Genomic DNA, 20,091 nt, shown 5'->3' with positions numbered 1-20,091 from the left:
TATTATAAGAGGCATGGATGTAAGAGACACTACTCACCCACATAGATGGCCGCCCTATCTTACCCATTAAATTGACCTCTTTTATAACAGACATCAGATGTAGAAGATAGTTGGTTGTAAAAGACAAGTTATCCTTGAATTTTGGTCCACAATCTTGCTTGTAACAAACATTTTAACGTTAGATGCGGTGCCACCGGTCATTAACTGCAGTTGCGTCCATTGTGGAATCAAAGGGGATGACAGACACCCGCAGTCGCTATTTATTATAACTTCAGCAAATACACAGTGGCCCAGTCAGCTATGAAACGATGACACGAAGCCCTGCCAACGGAAATGCAATGTACAGAAGTGGTTAAAGCGTACTGCCATGTGTACGAGTACGACCTCACATGCGAGCTTATGCGCAAGCCAGGAATACAAGGAGTGGTGCAGTGGGCTCTCCCAATCGCATAGCCCCCCTAAAAAAAAGCATCACAGATGTTGATTCCTGCAAGCGTGATGAATAGCCAGAGCACACAGCGGAAGAAGCTGTGCGCTCTGGGCTATTGATCAGGCTTGTGAACTCGGCATCTACGATTCATCTTCCGCAAACAATGGAAGAAGAGAAAGCTCGTAGATGCTGTTGTAGAAAACTGTAATTATAGTAATGAAGCAAACCAAGATTCAGAACTATTTCATAAATTCTGGGGGGCCAAACATAAATTAGAACAAACATTCTGCATCATGCTGTAGCATTCTATTTAACTTATTTCATTCTTACAGTGCCCACGTCGAACTAGGGGTTGATCAGTTAGTGAAAACAAGGTTCCCTGCTTTCATAGACCTTTCATATAACTGCTCCCCGGTACATGTCTCTCATAAAGGGTACAACTGTAATCCATGATGGGCACAGTCCAATCGGTACCCTCAGTAGACTGCAACATAGGCAGCTACAGGGACAGCAGCCACCTCAAGATTGTAACAGCAGAGTATGCAGCTCAAGTAGGGATCCATGGAAGAAAACGGGGCAAAGAACAGGACAACTCACCCAGCTTTGCATGCTAGTTCGGGTAGAAGACCAGAGTCCATTAATGAGTGCCTTGGCCAGAAGATACAACTGATTGATTGTGGGGTTTAATGCGCCAAAGCAACACCTTGGCTATGAGGCGCGCCGTAGTAGAGGGCCCCAGATTAATTTCAACAACCAGTGGGTCTTCAACGTGCGCCGAAATCTCGACACACAGGTGTTTTTGCTTTTCACCTCTACCAGGAAAGCAGCCACCGCAGCCGCAGTTGAACCTGAGTCTTTGGGCTCAGCAGCACAATGCCTTAGCCACTGAGCCACCACAGCGGACGGCCAGAAGACACAATCGGCATCCTGCCAGGCGCTTGCAGAGGAACCTAGCAGCAAAACTGCCATCGATGCACTGACGCCGTTATTACGCTAATCAAGAGCCACAGAAAACGGAGCAGACCACTCAGACAGCCCATTGGACATGACAGGCAACTCAATTCTAAGAAAACATTTGGGCTTCATTCACTGCTTTAAAGGGACACTGTAGTGAATTTGTCAAGCTCCTGTTTTTGCTTGCACTACGTAGACTGGCTCAAATAAACACACTTTTTATCGTTTACCGGTCGATCAGGTGGTATATTTATTTTATAAAGCCTGAAAGAAGAAAAACTACCATGCGCGGTCTTTAGCAGCAGCGCCAACTAAAGCAGTGGCATCTATATGGGGTGCTACTGAGATTGGACAATGTACAAGATTAGAATTCAAACCAGTTTCGGTCTTTGGCCTGTGAAACAACTTGCCTAACATCCGACGTTATTGTTGCCTGGGAATTCTCAATATCTCAGTAATCAGCACACCACGCTTCTACCATGTTGTCGGCTGTTAAATGCGTCAGATGAGCCTAGCAGCACGGCTTGGAATCGTAACAATAACTAGCCAAGGCACATGCAGTAGATGAACGCCCTTCGTGTCACCTCAGATGCTTAAAGGGGTCCTGAAATACCTTCCGCCGATGCGTGGATGTACATGTAACCAAATAAAGCAATGTATTAGCAATCTCCTCCCGCAAGAATTTTGTTTAAGCGATGAGTATTAGCTGAGAAATCGGAAATTAAAAACCGCGCATTATCGTCGCGCCGCGTTTCCTCCTCCTTTCAACGTACTCTCCGCTGTTGACGGCGAGTGAGCCTTCCCTCCCATGATGCTGCGCTCCCCGGTGGTGACGTACTTCCGCTATTGCGCTGCTCACACAGCCGTCTGCTACGGGCAAGCTTTGTTGACACCATGAATCTCGCACTCCGCTCAAGGCTGGAAAAGTGAACGAAAAATCTGGCCTCATGTGTGCGGCGGCCTGGCCTTGCCCTTTCGCGGTGCACGTTGCTGCAGAACTTTGCTATCGGCGGCACGCGACTTATTATCGGCGGCGAACTCGCAGCCGCACGGGGAGGATCCTGCGCTCGCTCCCTTGGATGCACAGCGCACTGTGTATCCAAAAAGCGCCGTATCAGATGTGGCCCCGCTGGTGCCGGGTCTTATTTTGTGGCGGTGGTAATTCCTGCCGGCGGCATGTGAAAAAGACAGTTTAAACCGCTACAGAACCCGTGCACAAAACTCCAGTTCAGCTTGGGGCGACGCATGGTGGGGAGCGGCAACGTTGGCAAAACATGCTCCACCGCGGCTCTGAGCTTTCTAGCGCTGGAGCGAGCACCATTTCTTTGACAATATCAAACATCAGTTGTCCTGGCAACAAGGCACAAACCGCTCTAGAAGTCAGTTACGGTTGCGTGATCCCGGTTCAGCTTGGGGCCCCACCTCGCGGCATATGGGCACTGCAAGCATACTACTCACTCCTATTTGGAAGTGCGAGATGCGTTTGGTATTACAGGAGGCGACGGTGTGTGTGTTGTGGACGCCTTTGTTTCGCGATGAAATGCGACGTGTGCTTCTGCGGATGGATAGTGCTTCCCATGGTCTGGATTATCTTTCTCAAGCGGCGTATACGACTCAACCTCGCATGGGGTATGTGCAGTGTGCGTGGCTAAAAGCCATCTCGGCTTGTGCGCCAGAGTAAAGTGACTTGCTGTTCGTCCCCGCAAACCGCGCGCGAGGTGAGTGCCGAATTTACGAGGGGCAGGAGGCGGCAACCCATCGTCTGTCAATCGCGGTTCGGACTTGCAACACATGTTGTGATGTTTGTGATGTTCCCCCGTCTTTGGAGCTTGCTTCCCTCATGCCTGTATCGTAAAAAGCGTGTTTGCCCCAGGCCAAGGGTCAGCTGATTTGAGACTGCCCACAAGCAGCCGGTGCTCATGGAAACATCACGCCCAAGAGAATTCGCCAGCGTGTCAGTGTCAGTTGCACGCGTTTTGTGAACTTGTTTGTGAAGGAATGAATGTTACAGCACAAAAAAGAAAAATTCAGTATAGAAAACATTGCCCCAAAATAAATGAATCAACTTCAAAAAGCATGCGCTATCGAGATTCGAACTTGCAAATTGCAAAACAATGGACCTAACCCACCAGACCACTCTGCCATAAGGCAGCGCTGTCACGAGTGGAAATAGAAAGTATATATCGTATAGCCTGTTCACATTTTTATTTAGTTTTAGCATTCGAAGCATAGCTTAGATAACTATTTCTTGAATAATGCTCGTGCAGTAAGCATCCCCCAAAATTCCCCCAAATATCTCATCTCTAGCAACTGCATTCGTTAGGCAGAAAAGCGGTTGCAAATGGGCGGTCGTGCTGCTGACCGCTGTGCTAGTTCACCCTGCACAGAAAAAATAGCAGTGGCTTAGCTCGGCTATGCCAGGATATACGCAGCGTGAGCTAAGGTTCAGCTGGTTATTCTTAGCTTTGCTGGTTGTCTAGGATTAGCTTGATTATCATGCTTACTGCTGCTAAAACGATTTCCAATTCAATCCAATCCAATTGCAGCGGTGGCGGCAGCAGCTCTGGTGCGCTAGCTGTGTGCCGTGACCATGCGCAGCATGGCTCTCCACAAGCCACGAGAAACTGCTCAACCTCCACTCCCTCGCCTTCAATAGGCGTTAGATTTTTCTACTAGCATACCAGTCAGTCAGCAAAGCGTCGCATGTGCATTTGTGTGGAGCGAGTTGGACGTGTCACGGCTTAGTTTCAACTGAGCAAACAAATTGCAACAACCCGTTGGTGGCCGGCCGACTAAACGCTGGGCCAACTTATTCTGCCGGATGGTCGGCGAACCATGCATCACCGCAGTCAAGCCAAGCCATCTCGTTTTGACGACATACAAAACATCACAGCAAATCGGCAAGGAGGATGCAGAGAGGAGGACAGCATTTTCGAATTGATTTTTCTACTGAATAAAGTTGCATAAACGCAGCGAGAGTGGTCAAAGCATGGCCTAGAGACTCCAGACTACAATTTACACTATCAATCTCACAATGTTTACAAACCACTTCAGTGTCCCTTCAAGACAGGGAACATTGTCTATGTAGAGGCCTGACATCGAGTGGTGCAATGTGTTAGTAATTGACAATTGTCTATGTAGAGGCCTGACATCGAGTGGTGCAATGTGTTAGTAATTGACAAGGGCACATTTTAACTACCCAAGCCCCCTTGTGTACCTTAAAGGGGTCCTGAAATACCTTCCGCCGATGCATGGATGTACATGTAACCAAATAAAGCAATGTATTAGCAATCTCCTCCCGCAAGAATTTTGTTAAAGCGATGAGTATTAGCTGAGAAATCGTAAATCAAAAATCGCGCATTATCATTGCGCCGCGTTTCCTCCTCCTTTCAACTACTCTCCGCTGTTTACGACGCGCGAGCCTTCCCTCCCATGATGCTGCGCTCCTCAGAGGTGACGTACTTCCGCTATTGCGCTGCTCGGACTGTCGTCTGCTACGGGCAAGCTTTGTTGACACCATGAATCCCGCACTCCGCTCAAGGCTGGAAAAGCGAACGAAAAATCTGGCCGCATGTGTGCGGCGGCCTGGTTTTGCCCTTTCGCGGTGTACGCTGCAGTTGCTATCGGCGGCACGTGACTTTTTATCGGCGGCGAACTCGCAGCCGCACGGGGAGGATCGTGTGCTCGTTCTCTTTGATGCACCGCGCACTGTTTATCCAAAAAGCGCCGTATCAGATGTGGCCCCGCTGGTTCCGGGTCTTATTTTGCGGCGGTGGTAATTCCTGCCGGCGGCATTTGAAAAAGACATTTTAAACCGATACAGAACCCGTGCACAAAACGCTTCAATCATGTGACCAGTTCAGCTTGGGGCGATGTGTGGTGGAGAGCGGCAACGTTGGCAAAACATGCTCCGGCGCGGCTCTGAGCTTTCTAGTGCTGGAGCGAGTGCCTTTCTTTGACGATCTCAAACATCGGTTGCCTTGGCAACAAGGCACAAACCGCCCCAGAAGTCAGTTACGGTTGCGTGATCCCGGTTCAGCTCGGGGCCCCACCTCGCGACATGTGGGCACTGCAGGGGTATCACTCACTCCCATTGGGAAGTGCGAAATGCGTTTGGCATTACAGGAGGCGATGGTGTGTGTGTTGCGGACGCCTTTGTTTCGCGAGGAAATGCGACGCTGTGCTTCTGCGGGTGGATAGTGGTTCCCATGGTCTGGATTATCTTTCTCGAGCGACGTACGACTCAACCTCGCATGTGGTATGTGCAGTGTGCGTGGCTAAAAGCCATCTCGGCTTGCGCGCCAGAGTTAAGTGACTTGCTGTTCGTCCCCGCAAACCGCGGGCGAGGTGAGGGCCGAATTTACGACGGGCAGGAGGAGGCAACCCATCGTCTGTCAATCGCTGTTCAGACTTGCAACGCATGTTGTGACGTTGTGTTAGTTCGAAACACATCTCTGGATTGTTTTAAGGTCGAATAAAAAGGTGTGCGTCAAATCCGGACATTCGGCTCAGGGCGTTCTCTGCGATTGCACGAAAGAAGTGCCCCGGGGCTTCAACGCTTTCTTTATGAAACGTACTCAAGTAAGAGAATATTCATGTCGTGTTATGGCCCTGTTGCATTCAATACAAACGGTTAAGCGTTTGTGTACACTTGTTTCGTTTCTCATAAAATGTCCAAGCACTCCGGCACTACGCTGGCAGATCAGCCGGCGGGCCGACGCTGAGCAGACGACTCATTTCTTTGCCGGAAGTGCGTGAAAAAGTCGCCCAATAGCAGGATGTCTAGCTCATGATGAACATCTGGGAATCGATGACGTAGACATGTGAAGATGGCGGCGTCCAAAAACATGTAGGAAGGGTGACAGAAAAGCGACAAACTTTGCAACAAAAGTGTAAGCTTTCCGCTGCGCGTAAAAGAGTAATACTTGGCACAGATGACGTTTACGACCCAATCTAACAACTGCGCTAGTTCATTTAGTGTGCTCAAAACGCCTTTCAGGGCCCCTTTAAGAGCTCATTCATTCAAGAAGCCTGTATGAATGTAACCATCTAGCTAATTCTGTCTTCCCCAGGTAACAACGCCCTGATTTCTCGGCCATGAGTACAGTTTTGTGCTTCTTGTTAGTCGTTACAACACAATGACACAGCTGTCGTCATTTCAAGGCTGACATGACAGCCTACTTTGTCAACTGAGATAGCCTAAGTACCTACCAACGCCATGAGGGTGGCCAGCTAAAATCACATCAAAAATCCAAATTCAGGGTTTTACGCACTAAAGTTGCACCAGGGCGATGAGGTGCACCATAGTGAAGGCCTCCGTATCAATTTTTACCATTTGGGAATCGTAAACCTCTGCGGAAGCCTCAACACAGCGCCGTTGGTCTTTCGCCTCCATCAGACAGATGGTTACCACGGCCAGGATCGAACACGAGTCCTTCAGCTCAGCAGCACAATGGTAAGCTTAGCCAATAAAACCACATCCAAAAAGTGCCCAATGATGAGTTCAAGCTCTCGTGCAGACTCGTGCAGCTGGACACAACCAGTGCTGCTCACCGGGCACGCCTCTCCCCGCTTCGGTACCTTGTTTGGACGCTGCTGAGGGCACGATGCGCAGGAAGCTCTGCATCAGCTCCACGGTGGCGGTGGCCCTCTTGCGCACCAGTGCTGGGTACGGCTGCAAGGAAGGCCACCAGCAGGTTTGAATTACTGCATTTTCTGCGTGCATAACCCGCACCAACAAACGAAACATCCAAGAGTGAGGGTGTTTGGGTGCCACAAGTACAGTAAAGCCTCATTATGGCGAAGTTGAAGGGGGCGGTCGTAATTACTTCTTTAGAGCCAATGTCCATTTCTACTGACAATTTACATGCAAGAGAGGATGTACTCACCCCCCAAAGTCACAGCAGCGTGAAAAAACAAGAAAAACAAACTAAAAAAAAAACAGCAAGACAGCACACGAGAAAAGTCCTCAACAGATTTTTGCCACGTCAGCTTCGGGCGAATGACATCTTTTTCAGCTGCAGCTGCGATATCGAGTCCGCCCTCACTGCCATCGTGAGTGGCCAAGAAGTGTGGCAGCAGGTCTGCCGCATCCCAAAAGAGTGTCCGGAGGAACATTCAGGCACCCTACAGGAGCCCAAGAGCCATTTTAGCGCTTGAGTTGATGGCCCCTAGCTAGCGCTAGTTTTAAATTACTGCATCCGTGAGGCGATGTTAAACGTCGCGTGCTATAAGACAATGACCTCCTGGGTACCAAAACGGTCTGTAAACGCGAAAAAAACGAAGGTTCGTTATACCCATTTCTAGGAAAACCTTTGTTAAAACGAGGTCTTAAATGCATGGGTGTCTATGAAATGAAATTTCAAGAATTACAATTGCTTCGTTATAACAAAGTTTTACAGTAGCCCAACTTTTGCCCCTTAGTGCCATTTCAGCTGCATTTTTGCAGCCTCTGCTGCACTGTACCTTTCCTTCTCCATTCCAGCTGGCATACGGACAAAGCCACAAGGAACACAGAGAAGCACAGGTGCTCACTCGCTGCTGCTGCTGCGGCTGCTGTGCCCTGCCCTCGTGAAAGATCTCGTGGAGGCTGGTCGTGAGGGGCAGGGCGGAGCGGGGTTGTCCGCACTGCAGGTAGTGCAGGGCCGCCTGGGAGAGCCAGACGGGGTCAGCCAGCTCGCCGAAGAAGCCCCGCAGCTGCTCTTCCTCCGAGGCCTCCAGGGGGGACTGCAGGAGGGTCTCCAGCTGCTGCTGGGCACTCCGCAGGCCGACTGGACATGGGGGGAGGCAGTTTGACGTGGAAGCTCAAGTGAGGAGGGCTCCGCGGAGTTGCTCAGTAGTACAGGTGGCATTCATTGAAAAGTTTAGCTGTCAATTTCTTCGCGTGGCAACACTGGAAGCAGCCACGGACATGGCCGATGTGCCATGAACGTGGTGCAGCTTGTGCCACTGCGTCCGCAGGCACGCCGAAAAAAAGAAACACCTGCATGCGTTGTCTGCTCCGTTTCAACCCGATCCTCAATGGTGGTGTCAACAGAGATCACACTCGCATTTGATTTAAGGTATTACTTTGCATTCGGTGGGGTAGAGTTTGGAACGCCCAACACACATCATGTGCTTAGCATGGACAAGTACCATCCCGCAGAGCCCGACGTAACCAGTAACGGCGCACTCACATTGTTGTTTGCATGCAAGCCTCGCCAGTGAATACAATCTATAGGACCCCTTGCAAAACTCCCCATAGGCCCTATGCATCAAAAGCCGGCCAGCGGTTGGCCCCCCTGGACTGGGGGCAAACAGGGGCAAGCATGGGGAAGTTCACTATACCCTCTCATCTGTCGGCAGAAAGTTGAAGTAGCACTCAAGTGCTTGGGGCTGCTGCCGTTGGCATAAAAAAAAACTGTCGAAACATACCGTATTTATTCGATTATAAGGCTGTCACGATTACAAGGTGAGGGCGCAGTTTGAAGAGTAAAAAAAAATCGCCATATATGTATATATATATATATATATATACTGAACTTTGAATAAGAGGAAGGGTATGACTGAGACTACGGATTTTGGAAAAAAACCTCGGCTTATATTAAAATACGGTAAGTATATACGACCTAATTTAATGCTTCCTAATTTGAAAAGCAAGCTTTATACTATTGAGTTGTCTCATTAATATTTAGCAAAGTTCAGTTTTTGTCGCCTACTAGGTTTCGTGCCAACACACCTACCCTTCGGAGTCAACAAAGCAGGGGTCCTCGGAACACCTGGATTGTGAAACGGAGTGTCATAACTCGCTTATATTAAGAACTCTGAGGGCTTCATGGAACTTGGTGGTGGTCATGGTGGTGGTAACTTTTGAAGTGCACCGAAGTATCTGTAGATATATAGGTGTTTTTGTGTCTCAGCTACACTGGAAGCTCAGCTGCTGCTACTGAGAATCAAGGCTACAAGCTCCTTTTACTGCAGCAGAATGGTGAGGCACGGAATTCCCCACCACGGCAGATTTCAACGGTGCACAGACACCAGCTACTTTCATGGCAAACACACATTTCACTGCACAATGAGGTTAACTGCTGGGGACTCCACTGGAAAATTTATCCTGGCCTTCCAATTGTTTTATCTGTATATACACCACAAGGTCCCCCCTTTTTTCCACTTTCTTTTGCTTGCTATACCACATTTACACAATTGTAAGTCGACTCGAATGTAGGTCGACCCCCAAAAATTGCATTTCTCAAAAAAAAAAAAAAAAAAAAAAAGCGAACGCTGCCTAGAAAATTGTATGACAAAGAGAAGCTCTTCCGTCAACCCACACGGCGGCTCTACCATCAATGATCGATCCTCCCACAAGAGCCGTGCGCTCGCGGTATGCGCGATAGATGTTAAAAAAGATAAGCTTTTGTATAAGCACCTGGAACAACCATGCGCTGCGAGACGACAACCATCGAAGCAACCGGCAGCGGCCACTGCCGCGCGATACCAAAACAAACAACATGGTGGCTGACGGAAGCGGCCGCGCGCGATTTACTTTTGAGCGACTAACCTCCTACCATCATGTTCGGAAGTGTACTGAACAATGTGATATGATTTGGGATACGTTGGCACTGCGCATTGAATGAAGGGACGAATAACACACTTCTCGATGCGTTTCTGCACGTGATTCGTGCGCGTCAGCGTTGCACGGGCAACTTTTTTACGCCCGCGTCGACGATTCCGTGCGTGCGGCAGCTTCTACGGTATGACGCATGACGAGAGTGGCAGTGGGAGGAGCCTGACGACTTTCCCCAATGGGGAGGCGCGACATGTGGTTCAGCCTTTTGACTATTTGATAGGCACTTTCTCTAGCGGAGCAGATGATGCTTTATAGTGTCGTTTTCTACCACATTATCAGCTCCTTTCCTGCACAAACGCCTTCGTTTGTGCCTTCAATGATATCAGAGTCCTTCAATGCTTTTCTGGTCATGGAACTCCGCCGTCACGCTATGGGAGAGCTTCGTGCGCTGCCCAGGGAGGCCGCGCCGCGGCGCTGGTGTTGATCAGAGGGCAGCCGGGGAAATGGTCAGAGTGCGTTTGGCAGGGAACGGACGCTCGGCACCTTATCAGCAGTGCGCTTTCGCTCTACGTGTCGTGGGCCGCTGAAATGGACTTATCATTTTGTGAGTGACGAAAAACTTTGGTGTGAAAAGACATGCTGCTACTGCATTCCTGCCTGCCGGTCTGGCTACAGAGCAGCGGCGGCCGCACCCGATGCCCTCCGATCTGCGGTGGCGCCCCTTGCAGTCGCCTTTGTCCCCGTACGAAACTTTGCCAGGAGTTTTCTGGCCAGAGAAGCATTGAAAGACTCTGGTGATATCTTAAAGAGTGGTTAGAAGTGGTCGCTGGAGCTACGCACACTTCTTCACGGCTGGTGATGCCGCCATGTTGCCGCTGCCGATCGTGTAGCGCGCAGCATGCGGGTGGTATCCACGGCAGCGTCAGTGCGGCGCATTTTCGCGAGCAGAAAACGCCCCATGCGGTTCACACTGTAGACCATAACCATGGGAACGAGGGTGCAAAGCTGTCTTTCCACGTCGTAGCACCCCCGATTTCTCGTTTCTTTTGTTACTAGCAGTAGACGGTTCAATTTTGATTCTAAGTCGACCCCCCAACATTGGATTGTCAAATTTGAAAAAAAAGGATTGACCTACAATCATGTAAATACGGTAGTACCACTATGTGGCTAGTCAAATGCAGAGCACGGTGTTCACAGGTGAGGTCAGCGCACAAGTTTCTAATGAATTCCACCAATGGCACAAGTATATACATTCTTGAAGGGAAGTGTTAAGTTTGCGGCACCTCCCTTAACGTAGAAGGCCTGCCACCATGTTGTTTTTTCTCCTTTTTGTGCTGTCATCCTTACTGTGTTCTTACTCTGAGTTGGGTACAAGGGCTGTGATGCACAGCTAGGGGAGATGTCATGGACACCAAAGCCTCGCTTATATTTCCCAGTAGGACAGCCTTTACTTTGCACGGAGAAAAACAGATAACTGCCTTCTTTGCTTTCTTCGTCCTGTTTGGTGTGTGTTGGGGCAGACTGGATTACTATGCAGTAGTTCCTCTTTTGATCCACTCAGAAAGCCCATTCCGTTATGTGCACCCATTACTTTTTTGTGTTTTTTTGCTGTCCGCAGTTTGCGAATACTCTGCAATATCTGATGCTTCACCCAAGACACCGTGCAACTACGATTGCCCTGCAGCCCTAGTAATGATACACGCACACCAACATGGTTTCGGTTTCCCATCAAATGCTGAAGCGCAGTTGCTACCTCTGACCCAATCCAATCCGTGTGCTGCCTAAAATGTATGCTATGCTTGCTGGTGGGATTGTTTAACGAGCATCTTTGAGCTATTCCAGTGCTCATCTCACACACAGAAAATGTCGCAGGTCGCAACCTCAAAAGCCTTCGTCAGTGCACGGTTAACTTTTAGGACTTCTCATAGTTCAGGAATGCCAAATGCATTTAATTTTATAAAAATTCTCTAGAGACACAAAAACATTTCTTTCCTGCAAGAATTTTTCTGTTGTGGGCTTCCATTACTGAAAATTTCAACTGTAGTAAAATGCAAGGTCAACTCATTAGAAGCGTTTCAAATAGCTCCATCGCAGGCGACGATGCTGCACCTGCCGGCGGATCGCACAAACAGCCGTGAAGCGGAATTGACATTGCCGCTGGCCCTGCGCTTTCTTCTACGGCCAGCCAGGAGAACCGGTTGAGCTCTGCTGGGCGCACTTCTCCCAGGGCTGTGGCGAGGGTGAAGCACTGCACACAGAATTGTTCCTGCCGGCCGGCTACCTGCGGCCGCTCGCTCACCGCCTGGGCTGGGTGGAACATCACTTCCCCTTGGCTGTTCATGGCCACGCTTTCCTCAATTTCGCTTTCAAAATTGCTCATTTTTTATAGTCGTTCGTGCCATAGATATGCACATTTCAGCTGTTATATTTTGTACCTTTCAGTCTTTTTAGGCAGACTATAAGGAAATAACGTTTGCAAGAGGTTGAAATTTTGCATGCAGCTGGCCTTTAAGCTGTCGAACTACATTTGTGGCTGACTTATATTCAAATGAATATGGTTTGCCTCTTGTTTGCCTTTGCTTGCCTCCTAATAGGTGTGAGAACTTTTATGAGGTCTGCACTGAATTAAGGTCACCGCACTAATTTCAAGGATTCATGCATGACTATGCAGCTGGAAATGCTAGAGCAGGTGTGTAAATATCAAATTGGGGCTGTCGATGGAATATAGATAGCAGAAAATGACTGAAAACTGAATATTTTTTAATACAAATATATTTACTTTAGAGTATGTACAGATCTTCTAAAACATGGTTACAAAAAAAAAATACAACTTAGGCAGCCACGACTTGATACACTTTTGTGTCCACGTACTAATGGGGGAATGGTACAAAAAATAATAGAGGATGTGGAACGAAAACTTGGGGAAACATTGCCATAACAACTCAACATGCTGTGACCACAGGGAGTATATATTTGACTGCTCTCTCCAGTCATTGAAAACAGGCTATGCAAGCTAGCGGCTAGTACGACCCGTACCAACAAGTACTGGCTACTTGATTCCTCAGTGATGCCACTATATTGAAAAATTAGCTTTTTCTGGTTCGTCAGTTGGCATGTACTTGTTTCGCACAACGCTTGCATGCGTTGGGCTTTCTCGCACAACTTCGGCGTCGTTTAAAAAGGATGAAGGTTCGCATGTTGTGCCGCAGAGCCAACTTTTATGCTATGTACCTATCTGGATATTTGAAACTTTAAGTATTCGAAAACTTCAAGTACCTTGAACGGTAAACACTGCACTGTAAATCGAATAGCCAACACCATTTCGTGAGGTACTCGTTTCGAATATTCGCACACCTGTAGACTTCGCACAAATAATTCCAACCTCAGTCTGCCTCACTGATGGCATCCCGCAAGGTATCAATGTGGTTTGTTAGGCACAGTGAATCTATTCATTCTGGTATCCGAAAACTAACAAAAACTGCAGAGCCCTATCTTGGTCTCCCTTAGAAAATTGCAAAGAGACACTTACTCCTCTTGGCCACTGCCACAAGAGAGCCCAGCAGCTGATCCATGCCCGCAAACTCGCCGTGTTTCCGAACCAGCTCAAGGGCATCGATGACTCGGCTGTAAAGGTAAAACATAATACAGTTAAACCTCAATGTAATGAAGTTGGTAAAATCGTAATTTACTCCGTTACATTGAAATTTCGCTACATTGAAATTCGCGGTAATTATGAAGTGTTCATCGCGTGAAGCGTTTCCTGCAAACGAAAACGTGGCGTGCATACACGGCTGGCGCACTGTTTCTGTCTCTGTCAGAGCTTAATCATCTACGCGGCCATCAGCGTGAACCACATGCAGCGTTTTCTCCCCGCGAAAACGCGCCTCGCGAGCCACAGCCACGCTGGCGCAGCCACAGAGACCACCCACGAGATGCGGGTAGCTCAGCTATCACTTCTAATTGCTCGCTGAAATGCAACTCGAGGGGCATGCGAGAAAAAAAGTGGATAAGGTGGGCAAAAATTTCACTGTAAAACGTCATACACGCCGGTTACGAAAGCGCTCATCAAATATCCTCAGTGGTGGTAAGCCTAGTCGTTTCTGGCGGGGACAGCAGGCATCCCCGAGCGCGTCGAAGCTCCCGCCATAGGATGCGCACCTCCCCATTGGCGAAACTGGTCAAACTCCTCTCACTGCCGCGCCCAGCGCGAGTCGCTTGCTGGCAGAGGCAGAAGCCGCCGCCGACACGCAATCGCAGATGCGGGCGTGAAAAACGTGCGCGCAAGGCTCAGAAAGATTTACGAATGCTTGCTGGAACGAGTAAACCCAACAAGCATGAGCGAACTCGAACGAAGGGCAAAGCGGCGGCATGCTGCGATTGTGGCCCCGCCACAGACGATTAGGCACCGCGGAGAACATTTGATGGGTGCTTTCAAAAGCAGTGCATATGACATTTTTAGAGCCCCTTATTTTTTGCGGTGGAACATTTCAAATTCTGCAATTCTAGATAGGGGAATCTGCAAAATTCCGCGACAACATTGAAACAGCATAAGGTATATGTAACAGTTCATTTATTAGACACTTCAGACTCCTGATGTGCTAGATTTTATTTACAACTGAAGGAAGCTGTTGTGGCTGAGCATCTGGTGATGCTTTGTGCTTTCTTCACCAAGAGAATGGCGCTTGTGAGGCACGATGTCACCATAGCGACTGAATGACCGACAGGTATTTAAGGGCAATGGAAGAAAGTGTTGGAGTCAGGTGTTCCATCCCAGCCCAGAAAGTCAGGACATCAAAATCTTCACCTGGCTTTTCTTGTTTAGAAAGAAATTGTGCCAAATCCCTGTCACTAGACTTGAGGTCTTGGGCAGACTTCAGGTACACTTGCCATTCAGCAACTAGGGCTATAAATCCAGGAACGGCCCCAAACTCTGATCTCTTTTCTGAGAGACACCCAACTTGCTGGGGATCCAAGGACCTCACACTCTTGAAGAACTTCCAGGTGTCAGAGTTCTCCAAGTATACTAGCGCCTTGCTAGCCACTTTACTCATTGCACCCTTCATTTGTTTGCAATCTGACCGGCCATGTCGTGTGCAATGTTCTCTTTCTGTGGCTATGGCTAAGCCCCTTGATTCGGGTGGAGGCTGCGCCACCTAGCCACTTTTATTATTTGATAAGGTAGGAATACGCAGATGCAAATTTAAATTTGCAACAGTAAAAATGTTGCAGACAATAGAAACCATATTGCTATTACTTTTCCGCCATATTTCACCGAATATATCGTTTTGGGGACGTAGCACCACACTTTTAACGGTTTTTTTGGAATTCCGCGAAAACACTTTAATTCCGCGATTTTTCGCGGAATTGCGGAATCGCGGAAAGCTAGGGGCTCTAGACATTTTACAGCGAAAATTTCGCCCACGTTATCCGCTTTTTTTCTCGCATGCCGCTTTTGTTTGCCCCTTGAGTTGCATTTAAGCAAGCGGTCAGAAGCGGTCGCTGGAGCTACCCGCATTGCGCGGGTGGTCTCCGCGGCTGCGTCAGCGCGCCTGTGGCTCGCCCGAGCGCTTTTGCGTGCAGAAAACACCCCATGTGGTTCACGCTGATGGCCGCGTAGACGATTAAGCTCCGACAGAAACAGACACAGTGCGCCAGCCGTGCATGCGCACCACGCAGTTTGTAGGCAAGGAGCTCGTTCATGGACTCCGTGGCTCGCTGCATCCGTGGCACTGGGCGGCCCGTGTTGTCGTTTGCGTTTTATTGAGACCTGTTCCAGCGCTTGCGTCTCCCAAAATCTACTTCTACAACTAAAATTTCGTGCCTAGTTCTCCATGAAACTTCATTACATTGAAATTTCGGCAAACGGGACTTCGTTACACCGAGGGTGAAAATACATGGTGTGCATACACTTGAAGTTACAAAAAATACCGCGATTCATTACATCGAGGGCTTCGTTACATTGAAGTTCGTTACATCGAGGTTTAACTCTACAACACAATTCCGGCTGATTCCTTCACAGGATCAGTAGCAGCACAGGACATGGGAATAGGTAGTTGGTGTATGGAGATTTTTGCCTTCAAAGCAAATGCAGATTTTCTCTAGGCAATATTGAAAAACTAATTTGCACATGGCCTTCCAGTGCATTTTCTGCATTCCATTGCCACATTTTCCACAGGAAAGCCCTTACTATTTGTCAGTGCCAAATACCTTGGAAATTTTCAAATACTCAAATCACCCTAGAAGTGAATACGAAATATTTTATTAACCAACCAAATTTTTGAAATGAATGCGTAGGGACTGATTACCGATACAGTTCACTGATATGTTTAGCTACATTTGTGGAACAGTTGCATTTTTCACGTACTGTATCCTAAGCACCCCCTTTTTTCCACGATCGTGATTCCCAAAGTGAGGGGGGGTGCTTAGATTCGAAAAACCTAAATTACACTAATGTGTGAAGTGTCAACTTTTTTTCCCAATTTTTTTTTCCTGAAAGTAGGGGAAGGTGCTTAAAATCGGGGGGTAGTTAGAATCACAAAAAAATGATATGTTGCAAAACTAAGCCTACAAATTCGAACAAATTGTATTTCCATAAAAACAAAATCCATATCTGCACTTAAAATGGGCTACTGGACAATTCATCTCCCCAATTTTCACCGTCACAATTGCAATAATAAATAATAAAGTTTTTGATCTTAAGGCCCTCTTCTGAACTTACTAAGCCAGACAGCCGGTGCCCCTCCCCACGTCGCCCTCACCTGATGATGATGATGGTTGGGAGTTTTATGGCGCAAAGCCGACAGGGCAAAGAGTGCCAATGAAAAGTTATTTTATCAGAACAAAGTGATAGGAAACGCAAAACAATTAGCTAAAAACATACGTGAAATGACATAAAAGACAATGTAGATGACTGGTGTAAAGGGCCAGGGTGTCAACATGCATGGTAAGTGATGAGGTGTAAAAACTGGACATCGCTAAGAAACTTAAAAGTATGCTTGTGAGTAATTATGGGGTCGTCCCCTAAGAAGTATGATGGGTGTAGGGGAATGTGTTGTCTGTATAGTCGTGCGAAGCGTGTGTCTTGTTCTTTCTAGCCCCTTGCATTGTATGAGGATGTGGATCACGGACAGGGCCTCTCCACACCTGCTGCACAGAGCTCTTGGAGATCCAGTGAGCAGGTGCAAGTGAGTTGCGTGCGTGTGCCCTATCCGTATTTAGCCAAGGCGACTTCTGTGTATCTATTGTCGCCCTTACCTGTTAGCCAGCAACACGTCCAGTTGCAGGGTGAGTTCCTCGCGAGTGGAGGGTGCTGGGAGACAGCCGAGGCCCAGCGCTGCCAGGGACGCCTGCCCCTGGCCCAGCAGCAGCCTCACTGCAGGGCCCCATAGGGCGCTCAGCACGGGCCGAAGCCCAGGAGCAGCCAGGGAGTGCGCCCGCTGCAGGTGCTCCAGTCCCTCCTGCAACATGGAGAAGAGCAGTGGCGTAGCCAAGGGGGGGGTTTAGGGGGTTCAAACCCCCCCCCCGAAATTTTCACTGAACCCCACCCCCCCCTCCCCACACCGTAGTTTTTAAGGAACCATATTCGGCCCACAGCGCCGCACAGATATGTGCCTCCTTTTCACCAAAATGGCAAACTAGGCTCGTGGCAAGGGAAAATTATGAATGACGGCGATATTCTTGCGACTTTCGGGGCCCCCAAAAGAAAAAAAAAAAGACTGGGCTAGCAAAGTGCTCCCTTCCGCGGCGCATTTCGCCCCTCTAGCCCGACTAGTCCACTCGGTACAAGCCTTGTTGATCGGCCAACACGGGCCTGGGAAAAATTCCTCGCAAGGTCTCTGCCGGGGTTTACGGGGGGGGGGGGAAGCAAGGAAACTGGAAGCGTAGAAAAAGGAAGACCACCAGCCATTGATGGGTGAAGGCGGGTAAGGGAAAATATCTGTGTGTGTAAGCAGAACCACGTGCAAGCGGCGGTGGCAGACAGTCAATACTCCTGCAAGTTAACTGAAGAAAGCGATGGGTCAGGGTATTGGGCGAAATGTGTGCTTTAGCTGGATGCGGCAAAGTATGCCCTTCTTCCGTGCGTCCTCCCTTCCTTCTTTCGTTTTCACGTTTCTGTGGAACCAGGGAGGGTGTTGACATGGGATAATTCCTTGGTCTCAGCTTGCGCGCACTGCGTGTCCCCTTCTGAAAGCGGTGCTGAGGCACGCTGCGGCTCGCCGCCCGAGTTCCCGACTTAATCCTAAACGTGAAGGCACGACGGCCACCAGCCCCGCAGACGGCGGTCGCGACAGCAACAAATACCCGATGGCCATGTTCAACCTCGGTCACAACTAAAGCCGCTCCATTGCGTCCACGGTTGCTTTTTCCCTCGGCGGCGGCCGGCCAGAGCAGTGTATATTCAGGGGCCGGAGTCACAACGGCGATATGACAGAACGGCGCAAGGACAGCAGCGCCCTGGCTTTACGAAGTGCCAACGCACAACAGAGACCCCAATTGTAAGTCATTTTCTTCCCCTGACCATTGATTTATCCTTGCGTTATCCCTGCAGTCCTTTAAGATTTAAAGGGACACTGAAGTGATATGTAAACATTGCGGAATTACTTGCGCAAATTGTAGTCCGGAGTCCCCAGGCCATGTTTCGACCACCCTGGGCGCGTTTACGCGATTTTATTTAGTAGAAAAATTAATTCGAAAATGCTGTCCTCCTCTCTTTACGCTCGCCCATTTTCTGCGGCGTTTTCGTGTGACGTCGCGAGGAGCCGAGCTCGCAATTGGCTGCGCTACTGCACGGCTCCCCTGCCTTCAGACAGTCAGTAGGCCCAGCGTTTCGTCCGGCGGCCGCCGACGGGTCGTCGCAATTCGTTCGCTCAGTTGAAAGGAAGCCAGGACACGTTTGTGAATGGAAGAATCTGCCTTTCTTTACTTGGTTAGTTTGTACACTGTATCTAGGTCCAAGTCAAGGTCGCTTCACACAAGCGCTGCACAAGCGCACATGCGACGCTTCGCTGACTGGTACGCCAGTAGGAAAATATAAGGCCTCTTGAAGGCGGGAGAAGAGTCTGCGAAGTCAATATAGGTACTAAGGAAATAAAATCAACTGATATTTTTACCGTACAGCGTAAAACTAGGGTGTGGGAAACACTTTTTTGCGCTGGGCGAACAAGCACAGTGGTCAGCAGCACGACTACGCATCTGCGAACGCTTTTCCGTCTACGAAATGCAATTGCTAGACGTGAGCTATTGTGGAAACTCGGGCGACGCTTACTGCACGAGCGCAATACAACAAATAGTCACCTAAGGTGCTTGAAATGCCAAAACTAAATAAAAGTAAACTGGTTGTACAATATATACCCTATACTACCAAGGGCAGGGTAGCCCGCCCCGTGCCAGAGTGGTCTGGGGCGCTAGGTATGTCACCGCAAGTATTTTGCAAATCGAGTTTGAATCCCCGCGGGTACGTGCTTTTTTTTTTTTGTAAGTTAACTTTTTCGTTTTCCACCGATGTTTTCTATATTGAGTTCACCTTTTTTTGGGCCGCAACGTTCATGGCTCCACGAACTAGTTCACAAAACGCGCGCAAACTGGCACTGGCGCGCTAGAGAGTTCTCGTTGGCGTGCTGTTGCCATAAGCACCGATTCTTGCGAGCAGTGGGTACAGGCCAGAATGAACACACACTTTGCCTGGTGCGAACACGCTTTTTACGATACAGGCATGAGGGAGGCATGCTCCAAATCTGGGGGAAAAGCGCATGACATTTGGGCGTCTACGGGTACGCGGAGGGCGTTCATGCACTGCGTAGGTCTCGGCTAGTGAATGCTACGATTCCAAGCCGTCCTGGGAGGCTTATCTTTATGCATTTTCACAGCTGACAACATGGCAAAAGCACTGTACGATGATTACTGAGTTATTGAGAATGCCCATCCAACAACGCCACCGGGGTAATTGGAGATTAATGGGAAAGGCCTTTGCCCTGCAGTGGGCGTAGATAGGCTGGTAATAGTGCTGGTTATGATGATGATGATGATGAATAAGGCAGCCCCTCAAAGCTCTCGTATTCTGACCAATCCCCCAAGTGCGTATGTGCCACAAAAAAAGAAGCAGCAACAATTTTTATTTTTAGCCTGGCAGCATGTAGAGATAGCACAGTTGGTAGAGAGCTCT

General features: G+C 48.9%; 1 protein-coding gene across 1 annotated transcript in view; it reads right to left on the bottom strand.

The window, feature by feature from the left end:
* LOC144141292 (uncharacterized) overlaps positions 1-20,091 on the bottom strand; it is a 173,351-nt gene that overhangs the window by 45,050 nt on the left and 108,210 nt on the right. The window contains exons 21-24 of the mRNA XM_077672870.1: positions 17,184-17,386; positions 13,459-13,553; positions 7,919-8,154; positions 6,965-7,058 (exon numbers count right to left, since the gene is read on the bottom strand). Of these exons, the coding sequence (XP_077528996.1) occupies positions 6,965-7,058; positions 7,919-8,154; positions 13,459-13,553; positions 17,184-17,386 (628 nt within the window). The remainder of the gene's footprint in view (positions 1-6,964; positions 7,059-7,918; positions 8,155-13,458; positions 13,554-17,183; positions 17,387-20,091) is intronic.

The sequence above is a fragment of the Haemaphysalis longicornis genome, unplaced genomic scaffold (genome assembly GCF_048455015.1).
Source record: "Haemaphysalis longicornis isolate Haplotype H1 unplaced genomic scaffold, Haemaphysalis longicornis Haplotype H1 scaffold_1, whole genome shotgun sequence".
NCBI lineage: Eukaryota > Metazoa > Arthropoda > Arachnida > Ixodida > Ixodidae > Haemaphysalis > Haemaphysalis longicornis.
Note: the sequence above shows the minus strand (reverse complement) of the source record. Positions and strands in the feature narration are given on the sequence as shown.